This window comes from Notothenia coriiceps, unplaced genomic scaffold (genome assembly GCF_000735185.1).
Source record: "Notothenia coriiceps isolate Sejong01 unplaced genomic scaffold, NC01 NC01_scaffold00015590, whole genome shotgun sequence".
NCBI classification, from domain to species: Eukaryota; Metazoa; Chordata; class Actinopteri; order Perciformes; family Nototheniidae; genus Notothenia; species Notothenia coriiceps.
Window position 1 is genome coordinate 93448 of NW_011348291.1, and position 14022 is coordinate 107469.

Below are 14022 nucleotides of genomic sequence, written 5' to 3' on the forward strand. Positions count from 1 at the left end.
TCCTCTTTTTATTTCAATAATAGTTAGACATTGAAGCAAAATTAACTCTATGATGGCATCAAACTAATCTGCTTTCCATTGTGGGGGGGGGTGCAGGAGCTCCAACAAGCCGTTTAGGACAGAGAGAATACACATACAGAGATGCTGTATGAGAAACCAATGTGAGATTGGAAAATTGCACAATATAAATCTATTGGTATATCTCAACAATGGAATTATAATCAGAAATGGCCATGACATGGGACCTTTAAATATGATGGGATGAGGACCTCTGGTGGTTTTTTAAACACATAAACATGACAATGCTGGGTGGACCAGTCCGTTTGAGTCAGTTACTGTTGTTTCTGTTTAGTTTCCTCTGTGTTGGCACAGCAGTGGTACGACACTCTTTTCTGATTTCATTTTGTCGTTGCTTATTCTGGTGATTCTTTTTGTGAAAAAAATGTACATGGACAAAATAAACAGACATACTTTCAGACTTCTGTGTGTGTTTGCTGAACTTTTGCTGTAAACCAGTCATAGAGTCACGTTAAGTAAAGGACTAAATTACATATAGGCTAGATATAGATTTACAGTTTATGAGCATATTACCTACATTTCTTGTTCAACTTTCCATATAACATTCGGGTGGATTAATAGAAGGATACGATAAGATATTTTTGCGTAGGCTATGCATTTTCACAAAGTCGCGTACTGCTTTGTATGAATTTGTGTCTCGGATTTAGAGCTTTTAAGGTCAGTGTATGTTTTGGTCATTGGATTTTCTTTTCACAAAAGGATATTCAAGAACAAAAAATGACTGGATATTTAATTTTCGGGCGTTTTTTCGTTTCTATTTTCTAGTGATTTTAGTTTTAGTTTTGAGAGGTAGAACATGAAAATCATCCCGTTTGCCTTTTGACCATGACAAAGAAAAAAGCCTTGTATTTAAATTTTATTTTTTCAATTGAAATGAACATCAAATATCGACTCGTATTTAGTTTTTTAATATCCTTTTGTGAAAAGAAAATCCAATGACCAAAACATACACTGACCTTTAAGATGATCCAACTTCATGCATGACTGGTACATTTCAGGCCATTTAAACCGGTTCATCCTCCCTTACCTTAGCGCCTGAAACCGATCTACTCACAGTAGTGGGCGCGCGACAGGAAAGCGAAAAATAAACGGTAATAAAAACATTTAAAATATGTTTTAAACTGCCAGATATATTTAGGCTATATATGCATTTATCGAAGCAATACATTCAATCGTGAGAGTGAGAGTTTGGGAAGACACAAATTAATATGAACCCCTAGAAACAACAGGACTCAGTATTGCCATTCTTGCACTCTCGATTTTAAACATAGCCTACATCTTACATTTTAAAACCAATTACTTTATACGATGAAAATCGCAAGGTTGGTATAATGTCACATTCGTTGGCCTGTGTGTCTTTTACCTTACACACATGATATATTAGGTTTAGAATTGTGAATGTTGTCCCTTCTTATACACCTTTTCAGGTCGTTTGGATACTAGAATATGTTTACATGTTGTAATGTAAATAATGAAGGCTACTGTATCTAGGCAAAACAAAAATAATACTGTAGTGTTAAAAACAATGTTGTTAAATAACTAAGTACATTTACTCAAGTGCTGTATTTACGTACAACTTTGACGTACCGTTCGAAGCCGCTGGAGACGCTGTAGTATGTAAGTGGCGCTGTACTTCCGCCACAAAATACACCAAAAGCAGCGAATAAGACCCCCGAGCATGGGCATAAGGCATAAACAAACAAACAAGGTAGAAGATGGCGGATATTGGTTCAATACGGGCGGCATTTTTGTGGACTGACGACGAGGTAGAACTTCTGCTTAGGGTCACACTAGAGTACAAAACGACCAAAGTACAGGAGAATGTTGACTGGGAGTCCTGCAAGTGTAAATATATCGATATTTCTCGCGCATTTCACGAGCAGTATCCGAGGACACGGGCAGACAAGGATTTCCCTCACGACGCGAACGCCATTACAAGGGTCCAACTTACCGCCAAGCTTAAGCAAATTCGCACCAAGTATAGGCAGTTGGTGAACACTGGGAGTCGGAGTCACCAAGGACGTGTTATGCTCTTGTTTTTCGAGCTGTGTGAAGAGGTCTGGGGTGGCTCGCCTTTTACGTGCACCATTAGCTCCCCTGCTACGCGCACCATTAGCTCCCCTGCTACGCGCACCATTAGCTCCCTAAGCTCCGGCATCGAGACGGGGGACCTGGAAGAGTCGTCTTCCGGACAAAGTTCATCCCCGAGTTTGGAGCGTTCCAAAGATTTGCCACAGCCGAGCCAATCCAGCGAAAGTCTGCCAGCTGCGGTTGTAAAGCATCGCAGGGATCTGCTCCAGGTATGTTCATGATTTCAAGCTTAACGGACTTGCTATATACTATGATACAGTACCTTCCACAGAAAAACTGAACATGTTTAAGCTTTGTATAAGTAGAAGGTATTGAGAGCTGTTGTATTTGTAAAAGTAGAATGTATTGAGAGCTATTTCACAACATGCCTTTGTTCTTATGTTATCTGGTGGCTATGGTCCTATTGTGTAATTACTAATAATACAAAAATGCTCTGGTTTAATCAAGGCAAAGCTGAACAGCCACAGAAGTGACCGCCTGAAGAGAAAACTTCCAGCTGACCATGCCGTGCAGGAAGACATCAAAATAAAAAAGAGGATGTTGGAGCTAATGGAGCAAACATCTATCCGCAACGCAGACAGCATGCAGCAGATGAATGCCAGCATTGTCAACATTACCAGCACTATTCAGGATGGCTTTTCCCTGATGAGGGAATTAATTCATGCTCACCCCCACAGTAGCAGCGGTGGATATGGACAATTCCAGGAGCACTTGCCACCATTCATGCATAGAAGGCCACACACGGCTACACTGGCCTACACACCAGGTAGGTTATTGAAATGCAAATGTAGGTTATTTAAATAGCTATGAGAGGGACTTGCTATGTCAACCAATCAGGTGTATATCCTTTATCATTTAAAAAAATAGTGAGATTGAACCCATAAGAGGGTTTCCCCATGACCTTCTGAGTAATATATTCCAAAAAAGTATAGTCATCCTTTACTTCTTGGTAAGAAACCCAGTGACTCACGGGGCACTTCCAGCTTCATACCTGCAGAAACACTTCCACCCTCCTTCTGTTTCATGGTGTTTGCCACAGTCTGGTGATACCTCTCCAGACCAGCAGGTAGAGTGCTTTCCTCACTGTAGCACTGATGCAGTAAATAAAAGAGAAATCTCCCTGACGTGCAACTTCTGCTGCTGACAGTGGCCTTCTGCAAGCTGAGCTCAAAATCATAGGTTACTTTAAAAGGACAGAAAAGTACAGGCTGCAGCTTTCTGGGGTAAGAGAAGGAGAAAAAAAAGAAACATACTTTTTCAGATGAACGTCACACAACAGTACTAGCCCACAGAGCGGCAGGCTGACTTCAACTTGAGGTAGAACAGGAAATGTCAGAGCAGAAATGAGAAGCAGCAGAGGGTAGCGTGCCAAAATCAAACCACAGGGCACAGCTAACCTTTTCACCTCTCAAGGGAAGTGACTATTGGCCTCATTTGTGATTAACCTTATCTTTCTTGGTAATCTTGTTCCAACAAGTTATTACTTGCGAGTATCTGATGTAAAACCTTCCTTTTTTACTAATTTCCAATGTAGAACTTGTTTGTTATGTCTCTGTGTAGAGCTGTTGTGTTACACTAAGGTCATATTTTCTGTTTATATATTCTGTCCGTTTTTATCATATTGTAATCATTTGCCCAACAATTCTCTCTGACTAATGATACATTTGACTTTCTTGACACAAACAAACTTGAATGACCTGTTGCATTTGTACCTTTTTCAATATATATTTCAGTGGATGCATTTCCTGTTATTGATCATCTCCCAAGTCCAAACAAGATTCTTCTCTTTTCTTACACCACATTCTATAATCGTTAAGATGGAATAAAGAGATCCTTCAAATATGAGTGTTTGTATTTTTGTGAAGTTATAATCAACAAAGAGAAAGAAACCTGAGTACCACATCTTTAATGAGTAAAATCTGTGTGTGTGTGTGTGTGAATGTCACAGTGATTAAAGAGAGGACGACATACCTCTCTCTCTTTCCTGCACTTTCTCCCTTTCCTCTGCAGGTTACCATGGCAGCAGCGAGTGTGTGACAGTCATGTGAAAACGAAGCTGATTGGATTAAAATACTTTGTGTGATCAAGGGTCAGGAATACGGGGCATGTACTAAACACTAAGGCTGACTTTAACACACACACACACCACTAACTCACAAATCAAGGAAGGCTGCCGTGCTTTCTAAACATTTTTTTTTTTTAGAGAAGTAACCATGATGTGTGAGCTACTTTTGCCAACTCGTATTACATTATCTTGATTACATTTCTTGTCAAAGGGCTCGGTCACAACCACAAGACCGTCCGCCCACACTCGGCTCCTCCTGGGTTCGGTGTAATCTTAAAGAAACAGGGCATTAAATCAGCGTGACCCCGACCTCTACCTTCACCTTCAGCCACTTTGTGTCAAAGTCACTGGAACAGTCGAGCATGCAAATCCAGACGCAGAGAGAGAGTTTCAGTCATGTTTCAGTCGAAGTAGCTCAATCACGTGAGCTTTTCACTTCTGAAACTTTGTACAGGCAATATGCTCAGTTCCAAATTAATTGATGGTTCCCCTGTGTGTCCTGAACGTCTGACCTCATTAGAAGGACGCCTCAGTGTAAACATGTTAAAGGGTCCGTCCCACTGCACACTTGACAGGTCTTTATACTCCCCTGAGGGTGTTCAAACCTCAACCTCTCACAGGATGTGGCAAAAACAAAGACACCCAGACAAAATGTACGCAAGAAATCCCTGAGTTGGATATAAGGATCTGACACAATGCTGGGTTTATTGGTTAATACCATGTGTTGTGTCAGAGTGTCTTACTTGACCCAGTGCTCACAAAACAACAAATAAGGACTTTTAAGTTTGAGAAAAGAATTAGAGTAATCCAAAATTAGAGCAGATCTGTGGTATCAACAAAAAGCTAAGACCATTGTTGTAAGAAGTGTTTTGGATCCTTTACTTAAGAAAAAGAACAGTTACTGTTGGGGAAATATCTTCCAAAGCCCATAACTTTGACCCAGTGTATCAGTTCAAACTGTCCTGACTGAGCACACGCACCTGCAACCTTGGCTGCTCTGCTCTCGGTGTTCTGTCTCCCTGTTCCTGCCTGATGGCGTCAGCTGATGTGTTATGATTCTATCTTGTTATGCACAATGTTGATTATTCTTTCTGAACTAGCTAAATACACAGGTCTGGGGGAGAGTTCTTCAGAATTGACGTGGCAACTCTCCAGTGCAGTCAGAACCTCGAGCTGTGTGAGTTGTGATGTGAATCCTCCGGGCCGATACTCGTAATAAACCACCAGTGTTTGACATCAAAGCTCCAACTCTCCTCGTGTCTCTCTGAGTCCTGACTCCCCATTGCTACAGAAGTTTCCCTTACAGTTACTAAGGTCTTAAAATACTCCATTACAAGTACATGTCCTGATTTCAAAATGTTACGTTAGTAGAAGTAAAAAGTATTAACAAAGTACTCATTCTGCACAATGGCTCATTTCGGAATAATATAAAGTACAGAAGTATAATCAGCTAAATACAAAAATTATTATGCAGAATGGATCTTTTCACACTATAATTATATCATTATTTCATCCTGTTTTTATATATGTTACAGCATTTTAGTTATTGGTCATTGTGTACCAAATCTAGATGCTTAAAATACTGTGTTGATTACTACAGTACTGCATTATACCCTATTACATTACATTTAGCTGACGCTTTTATCCAAAGCAACTTACAATAAGTGCATTCGACCAAGAAGATACAAACTTTGAAGAAAACAGAACCATATAAGGACATCAGGTTTCATAGAGCCAAAACATTTCAAGTGCTACCCAACATGGCTTCAGATAAGCCAGTCCTTTATTAGTATATAAGTGCTTTGTTAGTAATTCTATCGCTCAAAGTGGAGTCGAAAGAGATGAGTTTTCAGTCTGCGCCGGAAGATGTGTATGTATATGTATTAGCATATGTAACTAGTATTAGCATATGTAACTAGTAACTGAGTGTTAAAATAAATGCAGTCGAGTAAAAAGTACAATAGTTGCCTCTAAAATGTAGTGGCTGCTAAAGTAGCAAACATAGAAGTACTCAAGTAAAGTATAAATATGTCAAAAAACGACTTCAGTACAATACTTGAGTGCATACTTGCTTACTTTCCACCACTGGCTGAGATGCAGAGAATATTTGTTTAAACTCTTACTGCAACACATCTAAGTGTTACGCAGAAACGAAGCAAAAGGCCACCATCGCCAACCCTGGAGCAAGAAAACCCCAAACAACCTCTGTCTCGGGTTGTTTTGTTAACCTCTTCTGAGTTGTTGTTAAATTGACCAAAACTTTGGCCCAGCGTTTGAGTGTGAGGGCTTTAAAGACCATTCGCTTTAAATTCACCATAGACAGCAACCTTTTAACTATTTCTTCCCCTGCAGATTTAAAAGAACGAAGGACTTAAAAAGTTTTTAAAAGTTTTTTGTCCTCTTAATTACACATAACATTTTTTATGCCAGAAATGATGTATAATGAAATCGGCAACATGGGCTTTCTTTCTGATCATCAGGCTAGTGTGGTGGGAAATATAAACAGTACATGTGGACGACACAGAGGGAAGTTGTCTCCAGCTTGTCATCTGTAATGTATGTGAAAAACAACCTCTGTAGCATCCCATACCAAACCACCTCATCCCAACTGCTTCCCCGTCTCTTCCCCTTCATCTTCTTCCCTCCAGCTCGCCTCTGATCCAATCAGAGCCGAGGGAAGCTGCGAGGACGGCAGCTGTACGGCACAGGAGAGGGCCATAAAACGCAGAAGGCCGAAAGAGGAAGTGGAGGGACCTGGTGAGTTATTGCCCCCAAACGTACACACCGGGTCCTGGGAACTGGGAGCTTCTCACAGGGGGGGTCAGTGTGGACCTGCTCTGCACTCTGTGTTCTTTATCATCTCATCACAGACCTATGATGACCCCTCACACCCCGCCATCATAATACCGCATGGTTAAAAAAAGAGTAGACTCTGTAATAAAACCGATGTAATAAATGAGCCTTTTTCCCAGCACTAAATATGTGCGCACATCTCATAGTGTGTGCTAGGATTGCCCTTCAGGTGTGTATGAGTATGCCATAAACAGGATATGGGGGAGAGACATGTGACCAAAAGTGAGAAAGAAGACAATCGAAACACATTAAAATACATACATATATGTCACAGTGGGTGAGATGATTTGTCCAGAGCCATTAAATAACGAAACACTTCTTAATTATGATTTTTTTTAATTTCTATTGTTGTATAAATGACCCTGTAAAGGTCCCTTATTTAAACATATTGTAATGCAAGGCATGGCACGTTTATTCACCTTCCGACACAAGGCAGTTCAAAGCAAACATTAAGAGCATTAAGAAATAGTGCAGGAGAATCACGTTAAAAATGGCATTTCAAAACAGTCATTAAAAAGCAAAGGCAATAAACACAAAACAAGACAAAGGTATAAACTACATGAATACAATGATTGTACTTTCTACCTAAACTTCTCAGATTTCTCAGTGTCTTCATTATTTATCTCTCCATTTCTTCTGACAGTAAACATTGTTGGCATATTAATAGTGTCATATCAAGACACAAGCTCTCACACAATGCAGAGTTGTGTCTGTGAGAAAGTGAAGGCTCAAGTGTGAATTCCAGCCATGCCTGCCTTTTAGCAGCTTGTGAATTTATGGAACAATTAACCCTGGAAGATATGCAGAGCACACTCACTTTACACTCTATAACTTTCAGCGTGTGAGTTAAACACACTAACCTGCAGAGAAACACAGTCTGCAGTGACACATGTTAAGTATTGAGCATGGAGGAATACTAAAAGGAAATATGTTCTGGAAACCATGTAGGGATGATGTGCAAGAATGTCACACTTTAGATTTATGCATACCATATTCTTCATGTTCGTGTGTCTGTTTTTCGTCCTTGCATTGCAATGTTCATATGGTTTTATCAGTGTTTTGTCTCTATTTGGGTAAGTATGTCACTTTCAGTCATACCTTATGTCACCTTTTGCCCAGCCGTTTTCTCTAAATGTAAACCTGTTTGCCTTTAAATAGACTTTCCAGACACCAAAGAGTATAACACTTGCAATTCCTGTTTCATATGTGTATTTTTCAATGGTATAATGGTCTACAGCTGTAGTGGAGCTATAGGAATAAACTCAGTCTGGGCGCTAGTTCTGTATTTATCACTTTATTTTCACACCAGTGTGTCGGCCATAACACCACTTAATGCCAAACATCCAGAGCAGAGATATTAAGAGCTGAGATATGATTGATGTTCTCTTTACCTACTTCTCTTTGCAGTGACGTGTGTATGTGTGTGGTTTTCCTTTACCTATTTGCTATCACATAACCTGCGTTACACTGATTGGGCTGATTGAAGCCCACTACTTTTGACATGTAACGTCACCTATTAGCCGAGGGTAAGCCCCCCCACCTCGCTTTGGATAAACAGATACGACAGATATTAACACTATGTATTTTCAATGCATTTCCATGTTCAAAATGACTTTAATGAGTGTTTTGTCCTTATTTGGGCACTTGTGTTGAATATATTTTATGGCAGAATAGAACGAAACTTATAATTTATGCACTTAATCTCTTTAAACATCAAACTATGTTTTAATCCTGTTTGTCGTTTAGTGTAGTTTCTCCTCTCCGATGTGCTGTTCTCATCCTGTCTGTGTGGTAAACATCATGGCCTGTGGCAGATTAGTTTGACCTGCTGCTCCCCTTGGGCCTCGGGGACCAGGGCTCGGGTCCAAATGTGTGTGTGAGTTATTTTCTGTGTTTATGTTTCGGTGCATGCAACAGACGTGCAGCTGTGCTTAAATGCGCACCCCTTAATGTATGTATGTTGAGACGACCTTGGTTAGGAGACTGAATTTGACCTCACTGAGACCTTTGTTGAATCTAAATGTCCCCAACAGTGAATTACATGCAGAGGTCAAGGTGTTAACTCCGGGTCCTCAACTCCAACTCCCTTTACTACACCACCAACTCCCACCATCCAAACATGCCTCCACCCTTTAAAGAAGTTAACGACAAGTGTCACATTTTCTCACATAGGGTCATATGGAAGGTCATGTTTTATCTTTAACTTACGTTTGTGCCAGCTTAGGGTTGAGGTTACAGCATATTGTATTTTTTTGTGAATTTGACCATCAGTTCCGCATTGTATGTCATTTAAGATACTATTGGCAACTTCCTCAATGAATCAGCAAAATTTGCCAACAGTTCGTCTTTTATATTGTATGTGCGTCAAGACAGGTGTTGCTATGTTTCTGGATGACGAAGTATTTCAAAGCGTAAAGCTTTATCTTCATTTAAGATCAATATTTGCTTCCCGCAGAAAACAGTACCACTAAATTCATCATTCACATTCAGGAATGTTTGCTCTCCTCAAATAATAATCTTGCATGCATGAGTAAAGGTACAGGTGTTTGTGTATGTGTATTCAAATCATATCAATGTATTTAAAACCTGTTTTCCTATTAAAAACTATTGCGTTGCCTTGTGTTTCTAGTTTCGCAACTTGTTCCTTTGCATAAATCAAAATGAAATCTATCCTGTTTTAAGTTGGCACTTATTCCCGAGTTTGTCCTGAAGTTGTTTGTGACTGACGGATTTTGGAAGCGTGGCGGTGTTATACATGTGTGTGCGTGTGTGGGTGGGAAGTATAAACCTAGCAGAATCCAGATGACACTGGTGGGGCCGTTATTTTCCCACAGTGCAATATAAATAGCCTGCTAGTGTGGGGTGACGGTGGGCAGGCAGGGGCTCTCAAGGGAGGATCGCATCCACACACAACCACACATTCCCATCCACCTGGCCCTGCCAAAGGACATGTTCTCACACACACACACACACACACACACACACACACACACACACACACACACACACACACACACACACACACACACACACACACCTTTCCTCTCTCACCTGTTTCCTCACCTCTCTGCCAACTCCCCTTTTCCCTCCTCATCAGAGACCTTTTGGCGGAGGTCTCGGCCGACATCACGCCGGGTCCTCGCGCTTGCTGACTCCCCACCTTTGACCACTGTGGAACGCCATGAAGCTCACATACACTTATACACACACTATCTTGGTTTTTCACACGAACATAGTCACAAAATCACGCCTTAACTCGAGAATGTATGACTGCTGACTGTATGAAGTTGTTTATTTTGTTTAAAGGGGACCTATCATGCAAAATGCACTTTGTGATGTCTTTTATACATAAATATGTGTCCCCGGTGCGTCGGGGAACTCACGCAGCGTCAGAAAATAAAACCCTCTCTCTTTTCCTCCGTACCCAAATCTTTTAAAAACGGGTGTACAACGAGCGGATACAGATTCCATCTGAACTGACGTCAAACCGTCGGCGGACCCACAGAAAGTTGCTATCAGAAACAATGCCTGACGTGTTTTGGACGTCTTTGTTTACATTAGCAAGCCTCGCTAACACTCAGAGCTAACCTATAATGAAGAGCTCATGTGTTTAAAAAGCAGGAAATAAAAAAAGAACTCACCTTGTGGTAAATCCGCAAGAGAAAAAGCATTTGAGCTCCATACTGTTTCAGAAATAATCCTTGACGTGGTTTAAACAGGATGGTGTTTTATCACAACCAAATGTAACTTTATCTCCGGTAGAATTCTGATCAGGCATTAGCTCCGCCTCCTCTTCTTCTTCTTTTTTCAAGCTAAGGACCCAAGATCCGCGTTTCTCTAACAGGGCTTCAAAAGAGGGGTTTGAGCAGTAAGAGGCATGGCTACAATGGGTAATCTGTTTGGTATTTTGAAAAAAAAACTTCACAGACATGTTTTGTATAGGTATGGCCCTACAATATATTTTTCAAATATAGCATGATAGGTCCACTTTAAAGTATGTCAGTAGAAGCTAAACGTACAGGGTTTTCAAGGTGGAGTTAAAATGTGTTCCTTGTTTCGCATTTTGCATTGTTTCACTGTTGGCGAAGTGATGGGACTTTACAAAGGCAGCTTGAAAATGAGTTCCATAATTACATAACCTTAGCTTAATCTTAGTGGGCTCTATCATAAATCAGTTCTGAGCTTTTTTTTCTGCAGCACAGCCTGTATCTTAATATTTTACAATAAAACCAAAGGCAGTAAAACTTGCGCAGGTATGTTTACTTCCCAGGAAGTAAATGATTACACTGATTTAGTGCCAATTTGTGAGCTTTTTGTGTGTGCATTATCTGCACCCATGTTGACATTTGATTCATATAACCTCAAGTTCACACAGGAAAAAAAAGATTTACTGTGATTAAATACTTGGAAACCCTTGAATAAGCTCTACATCTTTTTATAAACTAAACACTGTGTGGCTCCTCATCTTGATGACCCCACTCTAGTGGCAACACTCTAACTATTGATACTCAATTCATGTGATATTCTCTTGAATACTACTTGTTATCATGGTGTCAATCACAGAGCAGCACACCGTCTTCCAGCCCATCTGATTTAAATATGAAACTTTACTCAATACACCAACATGTCTGCAGACTATGACAGAGAGGGGGCCAAGTAACACATGTGTACAACTGTAAGTGGGCTTTTTTTTGCAGCAGCAGCAGTCAAAACAGGTCAGTGAGAAAGGAGGTGATAATCAACTCTAAATATATCCCCTTTAACTTCCTGTCCCACAGATCTGTTTACACAGTGAAGACGACTTTAGAAAGACGATGCTTCCGTCCTGACGAGGGGCACTGGGGGCATCAAAACTTCACACCCAACGCTTAACGTTCACAAATGTTCATCTCTGCAAAGCCAGCACAAAATACTTGAAAAACAAACCTGATCTCAGTGTAGCATTCAGGGCTGCTTTAACAGTTTGCAAAATGCTATGGTGCAAAAAGCGTGATTAAAAGTATTGAGTGTCTCTGAACCAAGAACAAGACCTTCCTCAGTTACAGTATTTATGACTGTTTATGCAAGCCAATCAGTTGCCACAGCTGGGAAAAGTGAATCAGTCCCTGCCACTACTAATTATAGAAAGGCATCATATATACACTTCATGCTGCCTCCCCTGCTCTCTAGAACGTAAAGGCCGGGTGACTTCGTCTTGAATTACAGGCGCTGATTTGGTTTCCCATGGCTATCACGTTGGGAGAAGATGGCGTGTTTAGGGATAAGGGGTGTGCTCAAGAACACACACACACACACACACACACACACACACACACACACACACACACACACACACACACACACACACACACACTCTGAGGCAGCAGCCCTTTTAGATGAGACTCTCCCAAATGTTCCAAGTGATTACAACAGCATGGAGACCACCTCGGTTGGGAGGGTAATTACTGGGGCTGTCCCACTGAAGAACTTTGTCCTCCATCTTAATTTGACTTTCATGAACAGAAACTGCTGGCAGCTTGACATCTAATCTGTGGTTTACTCCTGAATGTCTGTGGAACAGCTTTTCCGTCATGCGTGTTTGACAGCCGGTGTACCAGGAGTGAAGTGGGTTACATTAAACAAAGGATCGGAAATGGATCAGGTTTAATAATGCAGCTTATGTTGCGTTTAAAAATGTCCTGATCCCGCCCGATAAAGATCCGGGAGATGAACTCGAGACATCCCTTTTTAATCACACCCTTCTGCTGTTTCTGTTGGCACGGCTCTGTTTCATAAAATATGTCACAACCCTCCAAATTGAATCTGACCTGGGAGACTAAATCTTTCAAGCTGCTGCTCCGTGCCTCTGCTCTGCTGTTTGTGTGGGCCTGTAAAGCTTCCCTCAGGGTAACAGTGTTTAGTTTGAGCCTCTTCTCCCTCCTCGCATGCTGAGCTAAGGGTATTTTATTGCAAGTTACCATGACGACTGTTTGGCCTGCTGGATATAGAGGCTTGTACAGCAATTCCAGGAAATGGGGTTACTTCCTCACTCAGTGCGAACAACTTCCTGCCCTCCGCTGTATGGATGTGTGCCAGGGCTCAGGGACACCCGTTCGTGTGTAGTCTTTGTCTGTAGGTTCATAATTACTTCCACATCTCAATCCTCAGCTATTAGCTCCAAAGCCCGTCTATCTCCCTCCCTCCCTCACCCCTCCTCTTTTCTACCTCTTTGACATTCTTTTTTTTTTCTCCTCATGACATGGCTGGATCCCTTTAGGGACCCGCAGTGGTGTCGGTGACAAAGCAGTGGCAAGTGCTGTGGGAGGAACCTGCGTAGTGCCAGCTGACCACAACAGCCTGACTTTCTTTTTTCTGTCTCGGCGTTTGGGGCTGTGATTTTTTTCAATGTAAATGTAGTCACACCTAAGGTTTCGCTTTTTCGTTTTTTTTACAGATTCTCAAAAAAATAACCCAGTTTCAAAAACAGGGGAATGGTAACTTATTTCTACCTGGAAATGACGTCACCAAGTATCCAAAAGTAGTCGTGGTTTCTGCAGTTCACCGCAGTTCACGATAACTAAGGTCCTCCTCTTGCAACAGGGACATCTCAGTTCTGTAGTAATAGAAAGTAACACGTTAGATAAAGGGAAAGCAAATGTTTAAAAAAAAAAAAAAAGAAGCTCTACTTTGAAAACAGTGCTGCTTAAAATAAATACCAACAGCAGCCGATAATGCTAGTATTGAGTCAAAACATTGTCATCCGGTTTGTAGGTAATCTCTCATAAACTAAAGTATTAACAAACAGACATTTTGACCATGCATTTAGATGTTTCGGCTTTTCCTCATTACTCTTTAAACTACAAAGTGTATTCCCGGTTTGATCCCTTGGGGCTGGGTTACATTATGCCAGGTGAACGTTAGATGACTGATTGCTTTACTGATAGAAAGCCAAGTGT

General features: G+C 41.0%; 1 protein-coding gene across 1 annotated transcript; it reads left to right on the forward strand.

The window, feature by feature from the left end:
• Positions 1 to 1701: 1701 nt before the first annotated feature.
• Positions 1702 to 4008, forward strand: LOC104948962 (uncharacterized). Its single transcript, XM_010775210.1, has 2 exons — positions 1702 to 2378; positions 2617 to 4008. Exons 1-2 carry the CDS (start codon positions 1794 to 1796, stop codon positions 2971 to 2973), a joined length of 942 nt encoding a protein of 313 aa, XP_010773512.1. The 5' UTR covers positions 1702 to 1793; the 3' UTR covers positions 2974 to 4008.
• The last annotated feature ends 10014 nt before the right edge of the window (positions 4009 to 14022 follow it).

Excerpts from the sequence above, each read along its gene's own strand:
- LOC104948962 (XM_010775210.1), top strand. The coding sequence starts at position 1,794 with ATGGCGGATATTGGTTCAATACGGGCGGCATTTTTGTGGACTGACGAC. Across the intron at positions 2,379-2,616 it reads ATCGCAGGGATCTGCTCCAG|GCAAAGCTGAACAGCCACAG; the intron begins GTATGTTCATGA and ends GGTTTAATCAAG.